Raw genomic sequence first — 17,395 nt, 5'->3', positions numbered from 1 at the left:
GAGGGGGAGTGATGCGCAGAATTTATGAGCTCGGACATCACTCGGCATCATCCCTTTAAAATCCAGCAAACAAACAGGGCGAGGGGGAGAGCCGGGCTGCCTCGATCCGCGCATCTCACGCGCCCCCCTCGCCTCTCTTCCTTCGCAGGAGCCTCCCCGCCCAGGAGGGCGCAGATCTCCCCGGGACCTCCGCGCCGGGCAGCACCTGGGCGGCGCTCGGACCAGCTGCAGCCCCCAGAGCGGAGCGCCCCTTCCCGAGCCCCCAGGGTGGGAGCGAGGCGCTAGGGCGCCGCGCACGCTGCCAGCCCCCCCGTGGAGAGGCCATGGTGCCGGGGGGTGCCCGTCCCGCGGTGTAGCCAGCGCCCTGCGCGGGGATGCCGAGGCGAAGTTTGTGAGGCGAGCCCGGGAAGGATGCGCCAGCGGGCGCGAACCGGAGCGAGCCCCAGCTGTCCAGCCGAGCGCACCTGAGCGGGGCGGGCGCAGGAGAGGCCGGGCCAAGCGCAGGGGCTCCGGGCGGGCAGGCGAGTCCCTCCCCCGCGCCGCCGGGGGACCCCAGCCGGACACTTCTCCCCGGGCGCGCAGGAGCATGCTGCTGGCCACACCCCTGCTCCTGGCCGCCTGGGTGCTCAGCGCTGCCGCCCCCGAGCCGGACGGGGCGCCCCGCCGCTGGCAGGCGCTGGGGCGGGCCCAGGGCCCGGGCTCGCCGGAGGGGGAGCGATGCTGGCTGGGAACCAAGCGCCGCCGAGCCAGGGCCGCCCCGCAGCGCCACCCGCGGGCGCTCTACCCGGGCGCACGCAGCGCAGACGGCGGCCCGGCGCCCGAGCGGCTCCGCGCCCCCCGCAGCGCGGAGGACACGTGGGGAGAGCCGGACGCCTCGCAGCAGCGCGCACGCCCCAGGCCTCGGCCCCGCCAGCTCCCCCGGCGCCGCAGCTCGCCCCCTCCAGGCGGCCTCCTCGCCCTCTACTTCCCCGGGAGCCGGGAGCAGCTGCTGGCGCGGCCCGAGGTGCTGCCCGAGGTCCCCAGCGCCCAGTTCACCATCGAGGTCTGGGTGAGGCCTGAGGGAGGACAGAGCAACCCGGCCATCATAGCAGGTAAGCGTGGGCCAGACAGCGCCCTGGGGAGGGGCGTGTGGCCGCCAAGCCCTGAGACGAGCTCCCATATGCCAGCGGGTGTGGCCCCCCAGGGGAACAGTCTCTCGGGGACGGAGGCTGCATGGGAGGCAAAGGGCGGGGCTGGAACCAGGCTCCCTTGGCTCGGAAAGCCCAGCCCCTTGGGGAAGAGAGTGGGCCGCAGGCTGAGACTCGGCTTGCGTCCAGCTGTTGCGCTGGAGTGGTGGGATCCATGGTTAATGAATCCCTCTCGTCCTCTGCCCCTTGGTAACTCTCCCCCCCCACCCCCAGCCACGAGCCTCCAGACGATGCAGGTGCTGGGAGGTTTAAGATTGGAAGAGGCATCCAATTGAGTGAGCCAAGCCATGTTGGCGGTCAAACAATCCCTGCAGATCCAGGCCCAGGGCTGTCCAGCAGAGCCCCTGGAAGCTCCGTCTGCCGGTGACTAAAGGAGCTGAGTTTTGGTTTGTTTCGAGTCGGCCCCTCTGGGCTTGATTCCCCTTGGCCCTGTGCCAAGTGGATCTAGACCATTGCGGTTCGGTAGCGCTTTGCACCGGTGTGAATTCAGGGCTATGGGGGAGCAGGGTCGGGCTCAGAGATTTAGCTCCAGATGGTATCTCTGTATGGTCTGGGAGCTTTCCTGGAGGAGACCCTTGGGGGTAATACATATCTGAAAATTGCTTCGCGTGCCCCTGGCACCAGGGCTACATAGAAAACAGCATCTGGGACTGATCAGTGGAGGTATGTTCTTATGGGATAAACACCTGGCAGATACTAGCTGGATGCTGGGCTACCTTGAAACAGGAAACACGTTATTAATCTTTCCCATCAAAGCGTCAGCGGGAGCATGCGGACCTGACATGCCCCGCAGGTATCTGAGGCCTGTCCCTAATCTTAAACGATGGGTCAACCCCATCTGGTTTGGAGTTCAAATTTAGTTCCAACAAGTGCCAAAAAAGTTGGCGGTGTCTCTAAACCAGGGGAGGGGAACCGTTCTTGGGTTTGGGGCCACTGACCCACAGAGAAATCGGGGGCTGTACACAAGTGAGAAGCAAAAAACCCCCAAACAAACAAACAAAAAAGACATGGCCCTCAACTGAGAAGGAAAAAGACGCCCCCCCCCACAGTCCCCTCCAACACCAGAGCCTAGGGGAGCCCACCTAGTTGATTTAGTAGATCTTGTGTGCTGCAGCCCCACAGTAGGGGTCAGATCCAGGCATGCAAGGGACCTCTTCCGGCCTCTGGGCCTGAGGTTCCCCACCCCTGCTCCACACCTTGTGCCGATCTCTTGAGTCTGCAACATTGGTTGAGAAATCACAAGGTCTCTCCGAAGATTTGGTAACGTCTCCCTTCCAGTCAGGCCGGAAACACTGAGTCCAACCTTCCTCCTGGTATTTTGGAAATTCCAGCACTGAACGGGGTGTGTGGGGTGGGGGGGGGTCACATGAGGAAGGACACAGGGGCAGTGGAGGACTAATGGCTGGGAAGGTTAATCAAACTGAGATTTTTTTGAGCTTCTAAGCAGTTTTGGGTGAAGGTTGGGCTCAATTTCCATTGTGGCCAGACTGTTCCACTTGTCCTTATTAAGTTCCGACCACGTTGACCTTTCTTACCTACTCATCTGGTTTTATGACTCTCGTTATTATTGAAAAAAAAATTGCCATTTAGGAACACATGCAGAATAATATGTATGTGCAGGAAATGAATCTCGCCTCATTTCCACCTTGCGGTGCTGCCGTGTTTTGTCTGAGTCGGGGCACGGGACAGACCACGTGACCGTGACGTGTTGGGCTAATCGAACCCAGGCACTGGCCATCGCTGAGAGATGCCCTGAATGAGCTACCTGTGTGCTGTCATTAGAAATGTGTCCGAGACCACTCCCCTCTTGCTCCAAACACCACTGAGCTCCGGTGAAGTTCACACCGAAATCTGGACGGACTCCAAACAGTGCGCTAGTTTCTATGTTTCCTTTTGTTGTCTGGCTCAGGGCTAGAGAGAGTAAGAGCAATGGAAAGGCTTCTTTGGCGGCGGATAAGCATATCTCGAGCTCATACGGCTCCTTTAACCCCCGTCCCGGCACCTGCTGCTGTTCTGCAGGCCGGGGTGGGGGAGGGCGTCCCATTTTTCCCACTTGAGTTGGCCACGTTCCTGGGCTCCCTTGGCAGGGCTCCCTGGTTTCGTGCCGTTCAGCAGAACCGAGCAGCAACGTCCCTCCTGGTATTTGTCCAGCGAACCCCCGGGGAGAGCTGGCTGCAGGGAAGACGTGTCCGCTGGCCACAGGGTGGCACTATTGCTGTGCACAAAGGTAGCCAGATGGCTTGGTTAGGACCTCCGCCTGCACCTGGGCAGAGCTGTGACTTCCCGCCGGGCTGGGCCGGGCCTTGCTCGCCAGCTAGCAAGAGGTGCTGTGGGGGCAAGAGGGGAGGAGCTTTGTCTGGCAACCGTTTCAAGAGTCCTTGTGTCCCACGGGTGAAGGGAGCCCTGGAGAAAGGTGCTGACCCGCCCCCTTTGGAGACCACAAGGCCTTTAGTTTCCAACAGAGCAGGTGCGTGGTGGCTAGGCCGGCTTTCCTCACCTCCTCCAGCACCCTGCCGCTGCCCTGCTCCGGACAGAGCCCTTCTAGCAGGGCAGGGGAGTCACGTTGCACGGTGCGGCGTCTTCTGGGGCCGCCGGCCAGCGCGCCGCCGTGTCTGGACGCTCCGCCACTCCGCGAGCCAGGCCACCCGGGGCGGCTCAGACGTTGGAAGGGCAAGGGGAGAGCTGGTTCCAAACAGCCGGCTGTGGCGGAACGAGCCGCTCTCTGAGGCCAGGCTGGTGCAGTGGGCGGGGTTTGCTTTCGATCTGCCGGGGGAGATTCGTGTCTGTCTATGCAGGCCAGCCAGCTGGCACGGTACGGGGCCGAGGGGGGAACGGCAGTGACGGCATCGACGGGGGGTTCAAATGCAGGGGCCAAGGAGACTTGTCTGCTTGGCCTCTCCCGGTTTGATCTTGCGGGTGTTCCTCCGCCCTGTCTGGTCTCCCGCATCTGCCCTAAGCTCACCTTAGCACTGGAGGCAAGTATCAGAGGGGTAGCCGTGTTAGTCTGAATCTGCAAAAGCGACGAGGAGTCCTGTGGCACCTTATAGACTCACTGAAGTGTAGGAGCATAAGCTTTCGTGGGCAAAGACCAACTACATGCATCTGACGAAGTGGGTCTTTGCCCACGAAAGCTTATGCTCCTACACTTCAGTGAGTCTATAAGGTGCCACAGGACTCCTCGTCGCCTTAGCACTGGAGGATCCCCCCTGCCAACGGAAACGTCACTTAAAGGAGAAGCAGCGGGCATGTCTTTTTTTCCCCTCGCTGACCCGGCAAGCGCTCGCCGTTCCCCCGGAGTCTTTGCTGCGGCAGCCGCCGCCGGGGGAGCGGCGAGGAGGGGAAGAGAGACGCCGTGCAGCAGGAATCGAATACGGCGGTTGCAGACTCCTCGGAAGGGGTCCTCGGCAGGGCTGTCCTTAGGCTTTATGGTGCCCTACGCGAGATTATTAAACTGGTCCCCCGATGACTGACTTGCTCTTCCACCCCTACTCCCTCTCCTTCCCGGAGACCCCAGCAGCCAATCCCCTCCCTCAGGCTGTGCATTCGGCTCTCTCTAGGACCCAGCCCTGCTGTTACATGCTCCACTGCTTCCTGTCCTAGGCGTGGACAGCACATTTCATTAGGGGGTGCACCCAAAGAATTGTTTTTAAATGTACTTTGACCCCCATTAGCCACGCCCCTGACCCCCATTAGCCACGCCCCTGACTCCCCATTAGCCACGCCCCTGACCCCCATTAGCCACGCCTTTGGAGGCAACACTCAGGGCAAGATGGACACATGACCAAAAGTAAAAGGTGTCATGTGACCCCTCATCCTCAAGGACTTTTCCCACCATCCTCCTACCAGATTGGCCCCCACCAAACTCCCCACGTGCAGCTCTCCTGCAGTTGCATTAACCCCATGTGTGTGACGAAGAGGCTGGGGAAGTGTTCCCTCGGACTCCCTCGGAGAGTTTTCTCCCGTGAGCAAAATGAATGTTGTGTTGTGCCCCAGTCCTGAGCTCATGCGGCTTGTTTGGATGTGCCCCTGTGGCACCCACGTTATTAATAAATATCTTATAAACCTCTCCCTTTTCCCTGTGCTGCCATGTCTCCTCCCCTTGCTCCATCAGCTCCCCTGGTGCCTGCTGCCCCCCAACCCCTCACCCTCCTCTGCTGTCCTGACTCCTGCCCTTCTCACTGCCCTCAGCCCTGCTGCGACCTGCCCTCCTCCACCAGCCTCTCTCTCCCCCTGTGCCCACTCCTCCAGTAGCCCCACTCTGATCATGTGAGCTACCCCTCCTCATCCCCTCTCCTAACACCTCCCTCTACACACCTGCCCTGCCTCTCTCCTCTGGTACGGGTCCCTCCCCTGCGGGTCTCTGCCCTTCTGCTTCACCCCAGAATCCCCTGGCACCTGCACCTTCCCTTAGCCCTGCACCCTCCTGGTGCCTCCCCCTTCCCTTACTGCCCCCGCCCCCTTTGCCCTCTTTTTCCCTGATGCCCACCCCCTCACCACTCTCTCCTCCCGCCCCCCTGTGCCCTCACACATGACTTGCTCCATGCCCACTCCTTCTTTCAAGCCTTCTCCCAGCACCTCCCCCCTCCAGCCCCCAGTGCCCTTCCCCTCTCCTCTTCTCTCCCAGCATCATCCTGTCCCCCCTCCCACTGACACCTCCCCTCCTGCCCTTTTCCTCATTGTCTCCACTTGGCCCCCTGGCATTTGTCACTCCTGCACCCCTCCCGTGGTGCCTTCCCCTTTCTTTTCCTGACCTGCCCCCCTCCCATCAGCACAAGCCCCTTCCTCTCCCACTCTGCCCCCTGTTTTCCCCCTCGCCCTCGCCTACCTTGCAGCTACCCTCACCTTCCCATCTGCAGGGCTGGAGTTTGCTGCGATCGGTCCCCAGAAGTCCCCGCAGCCCAGACCTTGTGCCGGAGCCGGAGCTGGGCCGCTCGGCGCTCGCAGCCCCAGCCCATCCCACCACGGCCGGTCCCGCCCTAGCGAGGCTCCGCTCCCCCGCACGTGACCCTGCCCGCAGCGCAGCCCCGGCTCCTCCCGGCACTGCCGCCCGGGCTGACAGCTCCCCATCATGGGGCGGGAGCACACAAAATCTACTAGCCTGGCCCCCTAGGCTCCGGTGCATGAGGAGGGTATTTCTCCTTCTCAGTCAGGTCGGTTTTGTTTGTTTACTTCTCTCTTGTGTGTGGCCCCCGATTCGTGTGATTCCCCCCGGGGTCAGCAGTAGGGATGTTCAGTTTCAATTAAGCAACTAATCTAGAAGCGGGGGCAGGGGACTTGCTATCCCCGCTGAGCCTCTGCCTTTGAAATGTAGTAAGAGCCGCCTGCGGGGAACCCGCTTACATCCCTGGTCAGCGGCCCCCGCCCCTAAAAAGGTTCCCCCCCCCGCCCCTCTCCCTTCCGCCTTGCGGCTCCATGCTCAAGCGGCTCTGCGCCCTTCTGTCTTCGTGCCGTCCTGCCGGCACCTCTCTCGCGGCTGCGGGGCGGGAGGGGCTCTGCCAGCGAAGACACAGGCAGGGCCACCCACTCTCCCTCGCTGTCCTGATCCGCTCCCCCTGCCCAGGCATCGCTCCGGATGTCGGTGCCTGCTTATTGCCTCTCCGCCGTCCCCACGGACACGGCTCCCAGCCGCCCCTCCTCTGCTCGCAGGTCTGGCTTTGGTGGCCGCAAAAGACTCCCCCGTTGCCTTTGGATTCTGCCGTCTCCTCCTTCCCCGATCCTCCTGAAACCCGGCACTCCCTGCTCGCTCTCCCTGCCTCACTCAGCCCTCTGGGCCCCATCCCCAGCCCCCTTTCATTAGCCAGTGCTAGTCTCTGCCCGTCACCGCTGCCTCGCCTGACTGTCCGGCATTCAGGCATTCCTCCTCCCGAGAATACCTCCCCTGGGGGGTGAAGATCCTTCTCTCTCCCCGTTGTTGCTCTTAGGTCTGTTAATTCTTCTCTCTGTCTTAGGCAGCGTTCCTAGCGCTCGGCTCTATTTTCCCACCTGCCCAGGGCGTTCCTACTTCACCTCGTCCCTTGTGCCGTGGAATAGCCCAATACATCTGCCTCGCCCTGTCCCCTCTGCGACCCGGGTCTAGGGTTAGCCTGGGTTAGCAGTTCTGCAAATAGCAGCTTCGGTTCCCCTTCTCTAACTGTACCAGTTCTTGAGAGCCTCACGCCCGGCAGCTGCGGTGGATTATAGTCTAAGCTGTAATTCTCCATGTCAGCGCCTCCGAAACGTGGGTCACGCGATTCCCTGCCTTTGCTGAGAGCCCTGCTGGCCCTGTGCAAGGGCAGCGCCGCTGGGCGGAGCGTCTCGCCCGGCCGGGATGGACGTGCGATGACAGGAGGTGTGGGCTTTGCACGGCCGCCGGCGACCTGAGCACGCAAGGAACATCCCTGCGGCTGGGGCGCATGTGAGGTATTGGCAGAGCCGATCGCTAGGCTGGCTTGTTTATGAGCCCTGGCAGGAATGTGGAGTCATGTTAACCTGGTTCTGTCTGTTCCCCTTGGGCATGTTCCAGAGGGTCGAGAGGAGCGGCTCCTGCCGCTCCTCCATCTCTGGGCACTGGTCTCCCTGCTGTAGAGGAGACCGCAGGCTGCCCGTCCGGCAAGGTGTGATTGTGGGGGCGCTCCCCTGTGTCCCTAATGCCGAGGGGCTGCGGTGATGGCCGGGCTGGACGCGCCACAGGAGGAATGGCGGAGGGCGCGGTGCACTTGAGACGTGTTGGTCGGGAGGTGGAGCGACGTGGACCGTTGCGAGTTTCAGGGCGGCGCTGCAAACCAGGCGAATGGCGCCAGTGCGCCCTTGTGTGGACGCTTTGAAATCGGTTTAAGCCTGGCTTGGATGGATTGGGCCTGCACCCGCAAATTATGGGTAACTAGCAGACTTAGCCAGCGTTGCCTGGATCCTTCAGGGCAGGGCCTGGGGGATATGCTGGGGTGGGTGCGCAGGAGGCTGGGGGCCAGGGGCCTGTGTCTCTTCCCACCCCTCAGGCCACCGTGGGGCTGTTCTCTCCTCCTCCCCCTGGTGCTGTGGCCAAGGGCTGGGGCGGGGGCGAGGGTTTGGGGCAGAAGAGATTCGCACTCGGTTTGCTCGCAGGCAAGGCGGCAGAACTCCAGCCCAGCCGGCCACTCCTTTGGTCGGGGTGGGCAAAAGGGCCTCCTCAGGCTGGATCCGGCCCGCCAAGCAGGTGGATCTGGCCCGCGGAGGCCCTGCTGGTCCAATTAGGACCTGGGGGCATGGGAGCGTGTGAAGCCTCCTTCCCTCCCAGGAGGACGTGTGGCTCTGAAGCGCCACACGCTGCTCGCAGGGTGGGGGAGAGCGGAGGAGGCCTAATTGGCCTAGGGCCAGGGGAGCGAGGGACGTCTCCTCCCACGCCAGGGGCATGGGAACTTGGGGTGGGGGCAAAGGCCCTCCCTCCGCCCCCGACCAATCGTTGTCAGGGGGAGGGGAACCTGGAAACGTCTTGACCCCGCCCCTTCTGCTCGAGGCCCCGCCCCTTTCCGTGTGGCCGGGGGCCACTTCAAAAATTTCCGAAGTGGCCTCCGGCAAAAAATGACTGCCCACTTTGGTGGTACGACTGCCCCCAGTGGACACTCTGCAGGATAGCTCTCCCCCGAGGGCTTGCGGCCCCCAGTGACCGCTTTCATTCATATATATATATATTGTTTATGGAGATATATCTAGCTCATAGAACTGGAAGGGACCTTGAGAGGTCATCGAGTGCAGTCCCCTGCCCCATGGCAGGACCAAGCACCATCCCTGGGAACAGCAGCCCTCCCTTCGCATGCTCTGGCAAACCATCCTTTTCCTGGGCTTCTGGTTGTCCTGGCACAACCAACCCCCGACCTTGCTTTCCGTTAAGATAAGAGGAAGCTGCCTGCCAAATGTTGGGCCCCCAATCTTATTGTATCGGAGGAATTCTTGAACAAACAGCCTGGCCGACCGACAGACGGGCGCACTCTGAAATAGACAGCTAGAAGACATGTAAATGACAAGCCGAAGGGAAATGGATACAAGCCGGATTTAAGAGGCTATTAAGTGCCTCCACATAGAGGATTACGTCAGTTTCACGAAAGGCTTGTCTGCACACACAAACTACTACGGCAGCACCCTTGCAGCTGTAGCGCTTCAGTGAGGACGCTGCCTCCCGTTGGCGTAGGTCAGGCATGTCCAAAGTCCGGCCCGCGGGCCAAATGCGGCCCGCGGTCGGATTTAATACGGCCCCCCGCTTCTCCTGGCTCCCCGGTGCTTTTTTTAACTGGCGCGCTCAGCACGCCGCTTCGGGCCGCCGCCGCCGCGGTCCCAAACCCTGCCCCTGCACTCCGCTTTGGGGCTGAGAGTGCAGGGACAGCCCTGCTTCCTCCCCCTCTCCTGGCTCCCCGGCGCTCCTCTGACTGGCGCCGCTTCCGGCCGCTCTGCCGCCGCCGTCCATGGCGGCCGCTGCGGTCCTAAAGTCCACCATGTAGGGCACGTCCACAGCCCTGCTCCCCCGCTTGGCTACGGGTTCGCCCTGCCCCCGGGCCGCCGTGAGGCCAGCATGCCCTGCGCTCTCCGCCCGCCTCTGACCCTGCAAGCCCTCTACCTTGGGGCTGAGAGTGCAGGGACGGACTCCGCAGCTGCTGAGATCAGGGACTGCCTTTGAACCAGACCTAGCCTATGTACTGCAGTCCAGATCTCAGTTTCACCCTTCACATTAGTGTAGGCAAGTTTTTTTTTCAATTGAGATGAATACATTGTAAAATCTCAGTTAATGTCAGTTGGTCTAAATCAGTTATAAATATATTTGGACACAACATGTATAGTTGGTGTTATGTCGTTTGCCGTTTGCAATAAACTTTGCATAAAATAGTTAATTTGCATTTAATTTTAATGGTTCAAAGAATGTCAGGCAAAATGGTCGGCCCTCACGCATGTTCACTTCATCAAATTTGGCCCTCTTTGAAAAAAGTTTGGACACCCCTGGCGTAGGTAATCCACCCCCGAGCCAGAGCTGGGTGGATGGGAGAATTCTCCTGTGGACCCTAGCGCTCTCCATCTGGGGTCGACTGGGTTGCTGAGGGAGTTCTACTGCCCTAGTTTCCTAGCACAGACCAGGGCTGGTTTATCTAAACCGATTTAAGTCAAGCCAGGGCAACGTCTGTGTGGAGCCAAGACCTTCGCACATAGGGAGCTGCTTTCTGGTACAGAGCAGAAGAGGGAGCTCTGGAAGTGCCCCCGGCTGGGTTTCGAGGCCGTTTGAATTCCTTCTTGCCGCCATGTGGTGGAAGGCCGAGATGAGGTGCAACACTGTGAAAAGGGAGCCGTGAGTCTGGGTGCCTCGGATTGTGTGAACGCTTGAAAGGGGTCTGCGGCACATCTCGGCCACACTTGTCTACACGAGAAAGTGGCTTCATTTTAAGGTGTGATTTTTTTTTTTTAAACCGGTTTTTTAAACTGGTGCAAAAGAGCTGTGTGGACACACTGATGTCTGTGTAGATCAGGCTAATTACACTTTAGCTCAGGTCCATTAACACTGGCTCGGTCTGGTGATGGGGAGCAGTCTGAAACCACAATTAGACCGACTGGGAATGGGTTGAAGCCAAACCGACACTAGCCTGCTTTGTACAAAACTGAACGTGTCCACACAGGGGTTTGTGCCTCTTTGGCTAAATCTCTTTGAGCTCGGATTGAAGACCCTGTGTGCTGGAGAGAGTTGCGCCGGTTTAATTGAAGTTGGTTTTGAAACACAAAGCGTGCCGGTTTCAGAGTGCCGAAGGGCCAGCTCTTTGGAGGTATTTAGGTTCCTAGCTTAATTAATTTATTTTTTTTACAGGCATCTATTGATTTCTGTGGGTGTTAGGAGCCTGGACACTTTTGAAAATGCCATTAGGTGCTTACGTACCTTTAGAGAGCTGGCCCTGAGTGACTTAGGAGCCCACGTCCCATTTCCAAAAGCGATGTACGCCCTTGGGAGGCTAATTCTCAATAGGCTATACGTGCCTCAATCACGTAGGCACTTGTGAAAATTACCCCCTCCGCCGAACGCATGGAAGGGTAGGCCAAACCCATCGCTAGAGCAAACCCCTGAAAATGAATTCTACCCAGGAAGATGTAGAAGACTTGGAGACTCCGCTGCGCTGCCCGCCCAGACGTCCCCTCGCCGGATTGGCTGCATTGTACAGGTGGCTTGCCTCGCACCTGTCTGGGCTGAACCAGGGCCAGGGAAGGGGAATGAGTCCTCCTTTCCCTCTCCTACCCTGGCCCACCCATGTTGAGTGCATGCCTGAGGAGAAAACTAGAGCGTAAAGGAAAGCTATAAATCTGCCTCGAAGCTGTGAGGGAAACAATTCCTGGAGGACTCCCTTTTGCTCGGGGTTGCTGTGTTCTAATTCTTAAAAGCTTTGTCCTGCAGATAAAACGCTTGGCGTCCAATCCGGTCCCAGCGGAACGCTGTCCGGCGCGCCGCTCAAAGCCAGCTCGCTCGCTGCAGACTCGCGCGTCCTCCTCCCCTCCCTTTCCCCCTTGGCTCCCTCCCCGTCCTCGTCTCCCGTCAGGTCCCCCTCCCCTCGCCGTCCCTTCCACCTGCTAATGGCTTCTGCAGGCGGCCCCGGGGCCCGCAGGCCTGTTCTCCTGCCTCAAGTCAGGGTCATTTGCGCTTGTGTTTTCAATCTGGACTCCCTCTCCCTGCCCCTTCCCCCAGCAGAAAAACAGATGACATGTGTTTTGAGTTATTGCTTCTGGTGTTGCTCTCCGGACGGCCTCGCGGCTTTAAATACCTCCTCCCCGCCCGCCAGGCAGGCTTGCTGGGTCGGCTGAGGGCTTGGGAACGTGGGCGGTGTGTCAACCGCGTGTTCGGGGTGACTAGCCCCCCTCCCAGCCCCACCCTTCCCTGCCGAAGGCCTGTGCTCCCCACCGGGGCAGGAGCCCCAGCTGCCCCGACTCCCAGCTTGCCAACCCACCCACCCAGCCTCGCCCCAGTCCCCGTTCCCTGCCCCGCTTTGGGGGAGAGGCTGAGCGAAGGTGGGAAGAGGAGCAGGGTTCTCAGGGTGCAAAATGGGCAGAGCCACGCTAGGCAGTCAATTAACCGATAAGCAAACGCTTATTGGTTAATGCTGTAGACGACTCGCATTTCCCTTTTCCCTCACCAAGACATTTTGTAGCAGGCTGGCCAGCAGCGTGGCTCGGTTCTGGCTCATGCCGGGTCCAGGACCTACCCCCGCTGCAGCTCTGCATTTAAAGTGTATTCGGAGCCTGGCAGGCAGGCGGCCTGGCTCGGGTCCAGCTCACACCAGGTCCGGGAGCTCAGCCCCCCCCCCCCCCCCCCCCCCCCCCCCCCCCCCCCCCCCCCGACAGAGGCTGCTGCCACCTCATGCTGCTGCCTCTTTAGTGGTTATTCACTTAACCAGTATTTAAGGGCACGTCTGGCAGTTTGGGAAGGCTTAGCCACCCGCCTATGACACCCACCGCCCATGCCTGGGAAGTACCAGTGGGTGGTTCTCTAACCAACTAGGGATGGAAAACATCGGTTAATTGACTGGTCGATTAACCTCACAAATGCTTATCGGTTACTCGACTATCCTGTAGTCCCGGGGGTGCGGTCGGCAGCCAGCGTGCTCCAGCCTCGCTCCCCAGGAACCCCCTGTCGCTCCGCGCAGATTCCTCTACCGGGGGTGCCGGGCGGGAGCTGGTCCGCGAGGGGAGCCGGTTTAAAAACCAGCTTCCTCGCAGACCGGCTGCCTGTCGCCCCGCACTGATACAGAGGCAGCAGCCCATGTCCAGGGGGAGGTCTAAGCTCCCAGAAACTGGCGCACGCCGGAACTGAGCCGGGCTGCCTGCCCACCTGGCTCCTAATACACGGTAAATGCAGAGCCGCAGGGGGGGAAGGACCTGGACTCTGCGCAGCCAGGACGGAGCTGGGCTGCTGGCAGCGTGCGGGGGAGGAAGGGGGGCGTGTCGTCTGTAGCATCGACCGCTAAGCTTTTCGGTTAGTCGGTTCGTTGACTGCACTGTTGCATCCCTATGAGCAGCCCCACAGGTTCCCAAAGCCTGTGTTGCCAGTGGCAGCTCTGAGTCGCAATGCCGTGTGCCGAGTCCAGGGCTCTCGCGCACCAGGTAGGCCCTGTCTTCAGGGGAGCGCTGGCCCTTCCGAGGCGATTGCAGCCTGCGGGGCTCGGTCGGTGGAAGTCGTGACCCGGGCGGCGTGAGACTCTGGCCGCGGCTCGGCGCCAGGCTTGGGCACGTTCGGGCCCCCGTGTGGGGGCGTGTGGCGTGCAGCCCTTTGAAACGCTCCCCAAGGGCGAAGGTTGTGCCCGGGGGGCTTGGGAGGGGGGGACACATGTGTAGGTCTCCAGAGAGGGGGCTGCTCGCCGTGAGCTTGTCCGCCCGCTGTGAGACGTGGGCTGCGCTGGGCCGGAGGGGGAGAAACCCCCGGGGGGGGGGGGTGGGTGCTGTGGAATGGCTGCGGCCTGACCACAGGGACCTGGGCATGGAGCCCTCTGGCTCCCAGAGCAGGCCCCAGCGGCAGCGTGGGGGTTGAGGAGGAGACTCTGCGGACGTAGCCCGCCCTTTTCCCGGCAAGCCGTGGGGAGCCTGGCTCTGTGGTTCCCCAGTGGGGCAGCGCTGCTCCCTCCCCCACTTCGCACGCCCACATAACCGCTCCCCCACGGGTGCTCTCGGGGGGGCCGCCTCCTCCTCCTGCCTCCAAACCGGGGGGGCCCAGCAGCCGTTCCAGCGCGCGCGTCTCCTCCCCAGGCTGCCTTCTGGGATGTAGAATGCCGTGTAAGTTGTTAACGGGTTCCACTGTAGGTTTAACGGGTTATGCGCCCGCCATGCTGCAGGCGGGGCAGGGTGTTGGAGCGGGACTGGGGGCCGGTACCCCAGTGTGCACGCAGGTAAGGCGATGCTTACCGGTTAATCGGTGACCTACCGCGTTCCCGTCTCGCTTCCCAAGGGTTCCGTTTTACGAGTCCCGTCTCTGCTCTGTCCTTCTGCAGGTGTGTTTGACAATTGCTCCCACGCGGCCAGCGACAAGGGCTGGGCGCTGGGCATCCGCACGCCGCTGCGCCCCGGCAAGAAGGATGCCCGCTTCTTCTTTTCGCTCCGGACGGATCGGGCCAAGAGCGCCACCGTGGTGCTCGGCCACCGCCGCTACCAGCTCAACGCCTGGACGCACGTGGCCGCCACGTACGACGGGCAGCGGATGGCGCTCTACCTGGACGGGGTGCGGGTGGGCAGCAGCGCCCAGCAGGCCGGCGCCCTGCACAGCCCTTTTATGGCCTCCTGCCGCAGCCTGATTCTGGGCGGGGACAGTTCAGAGGACGGGCACGGCTTCCGCGGGCACCTGGCGTCCCTGGCGCTCTGGAGCGTGGCGCTGCCCCAGGCTGGGCTGCAGCGGGGCTTCTTAGCCAGGGCCGAAGGCGGGGAGCCCCCCCCGGTGCTCGAAACCTACTTCGCCCGCCTGGAGGAGCAGTGGGTGGCCTTCAAGGATGGGGGTTACCCGCAGCTGGAGTCCCTCCACGTGCCGGAGCCGGAGCTGCTGTCTCCGCGGGTCCCCCCCGCCTGCGGGCAGACGGCCTGTGACAACGTGGAGCTGATCTCCCACTACAACGGGCACTGGCCGCTGCGCGGCGAGAAGGTGGTGCGGTACCGGGTGGTCAACCTCTGCGACGACCAGGGGCTGCACCCCACCGTCAGCCGGGAGCAGGTGGCGCGCCAGCACCGGGCCCTGAGCGAGGCCTTCGCCCGCTACAACATCAGCTGGCAGCTGAGCCTGCACGAGGTGCACAACTCGACCCTGCGCCACCGCGCCGTGCTGGCCCACTGCGAGCCCAGCAAGATCGGCAACGACCACTGCGACCCCGAGTGCGAGCACCCGCGGACCGGCTACGACGGGGGCGACTGCCGCCTGCGGGGGCGCTGCTACTCCTGGAAGCGGCGCGACGGCGTCTGCCACATGGAGTGCAACAACATGCTGGACGACTTCGACGACGGGGACTGCTGCGACCCCGCGGCCGCCGACGTCCAGCGGACCTGCTTCGACCCGGACTCGCCCTACCGGTAGGCAAAGGGGCCGGGCGGGCCGGGCTGGGGCGGGGGCGTCTCTCGCACAGCCCTGCGGAGTGCAGGCAAGGCAGCTCCCCTGCTAGGCTCCCCCCACGCCCGCTGGCACCGCTGTCCCGTCACTAGCCCAGTTCACGCCCCTGCACCTGAGTCCTGACAGCTCCACCGTGGCTCTCAGCGGTGCTGGGCTGAGCCACGAGATCCGGCCCTTGTGCCGCTTGCAGGTGGGAAACCCCCGAGGGATGAGGGGGAGTTGGACTCTCTCATCCCTCCAGCTGGGGCAGGCCCGGCCCAAATGACGCCCCCTGGCTTGGGCCAGCACTTTGAAAGGTCTCGATTCTCTGGGTCCGAGTGGTGCCCCCCCACAGTCTGGCACGTGAGGGGCCGCCTCCGTGCGCCTCATGGTAAGGCCGGCTGGGCTGGGGGATGGGGCACCAGGGGGATGGTGCCGGACATTTCCGGAGGGTGGAATTTCCTCGTGCCAGTCCTGGCTTTTCGGCGGCGCTCTGAAGTCTGGAAGAGTCGCATTCCCTCTCGCGTGGACGTCAGGAAACGCGTCCTGACTGCCAGGCTGGGGGACCACTGGATCACGAGCCGGGGGGGGCTGTGGAATCTCCCTCGGTGGAGACGTTTAAGAGCGAGTTGGACAGACCCCTGTCAGGGATGGTCTAGACGGGGCTTGGTGCTGCTGCGGGGGCAGGGGACTGGACTTGACCTCTCGAGGTCCCTTCCGGGGTGGGTAATTCTCTGACTCCTATGCATTTCTGTATTTCTGTATTTTTTTAACGGAGGCAATGGCCCCGCAAACACTTCACCGGGAGGCTGCAGATGACTGGCAGTGTGGGGCTTTGAACCACCCCGACAGGGGATTGATGGAGAGGTGTCTGCACGACCCCCCCCCCCCGTATTACCCCCGCTGCGCCCATAGCCAGCACGGACGGGTTCACGGTGCGCTCCGGTGGCCCGTGTGCCATACTGCTGCAGCAGCCGCAGCGACACCAGGGAGCCGGACGGCTCCGGTGGGCCTGGCTCGCGGGTTCTGGGAGCAGATGAGCGCTCTAACCTGACGCTACGTTGGTCGACTCTCTGCTCCCCTGGTCTCCCATCCGAGGTGTGTAGAAACGAAATGCATTTCCCGGTCCCGTGGGACGTTTGTCCCCCGCGAAAGCCACCCACTGTGAATTTTGCAGCTGGCAGGACTGGCCTAGGAGGCGCTGCCGGGGGGGGAAGGCGAGCAGAGGGAGATGCAAGGCATACGCAGACTCAGTGATGGCTCAGTCCCCCCCCCCGGCCCCCCATTTGCTTTCTATGATAAGAACGTGCCTGTTTTAGTGCCAGGAGGGGGGAAGGGTCCCTGGGCAGGCCGCAGGGAGCTGGCACCGGCACCGGAGCGGTGGGCGGGAGACGGGGCTTGCGTCAGGCCTGCTGTCGGCCATGCTGCTGAGGAGAGTTTACCTTTGTGATAGATGGGCTCTGGCGGGGGGGTGATAGAATTGCTGGGCTCCTGGGCAAGGTGGGGGGGGAGGGGCTCTGCACTCCTGGAAGGGGCGTGGTCTTGGGCAGAAGGGGCGTGGCCTCGGGCAGAAGAGTCCCCCTGACATTGGGACTCTCAGCCACGTTGGGGCCTCAGTCGCTCCCCCCGGCGCGCTGGCGCTTCGCGCTCACGCCAGAGCAAACCCCTGTGCTCAGCGGCCTGTGGACGTGGCACGCTGGGCCAGGCGGTGCGGGATTCCCAGGGTTAAAGCGGGGAAGCGTCCATGCGCCGCCGAGTTGCAGCCGTTCCCTTTCAGAAACTCAAGAGAAGCTTCTGTCATGAGCAAGCTCTGGGCGACCCGTGTGAAGCCCGGGAGATTCCTTGCTTGGACCTCCCTGGTCCGGAGCCGTCAGGACCTGACTGCCCTGGGAGAGGGATTTTGCTGGACTAGGGGAGACCATTTCTGGCAGCCCCTGGACCGTGGGCTGGGCTTCCTGCTCCCCCACTCGAGGCAGCCCCGTTGGGCCGCTCGCGGGGCTCCTGGCAGCTCACCGCCATGACAGCCCTCAGGGCTCCCCCCACCAGCTCTCCCCTGGGACTCTTGGTCCGTGCGTATCGCCAACCAGTGGGTCCTGCTTTGGAGAGGCGCAGCCTGCACCTCGTAACCCTGCCTCTCGGCTAGAGACCCTCCGTTCCTTCTGCCTGGGGGTGT

At 62.1% G+C, this 17,395-nt stretch overlaps 1 protein-coding gene across 1 annotated transcript in view; it reads left to right on the top strand.

The window, feature by feature from the left end:
* The first annotated feature begins 436 nt into the window (after positions 1–436).
* The window catches only part of PAPPA2 (pappalysin 2), a 144,099-nt gene continuing 127,140 nt past the window's right edge, over positions 437–17,395 (top strand). Inside the window, exons 1-2 of the mRNA XM_075936896.1 lie at positions 437–1,091; positions 14,144–15,206. Coding sequence (XP_075793011.1) covers positions 587–1,091; positions 14,144–15,206 — 1,568 coding nt within the window. The 5' untranslated portion in view covers positions 437–586. The remainder of the gene's footprint in view (positions 1,092–14,143; positions 15,207–17,395) is intronic.

This window comes from Pelodiscus sinensis, chromosome 9 (genome assembly GCF_049634645.1).
Source record: "Pelodiscus sinensis isolate JC-2024 chromosome 9, ASM4963464v1, whole genome shotgun sequence".
Lineage (NCBI taxonomy): Eukaryota > Metazoa > Chordata > Testudines > Trionychidae > Pelodiscus > Pelodiscus sinensis.
Note: the sequence above shows the minus strand (reverse complement) of the source record. Positions and strands in the feature narration are given on the sequence as shown.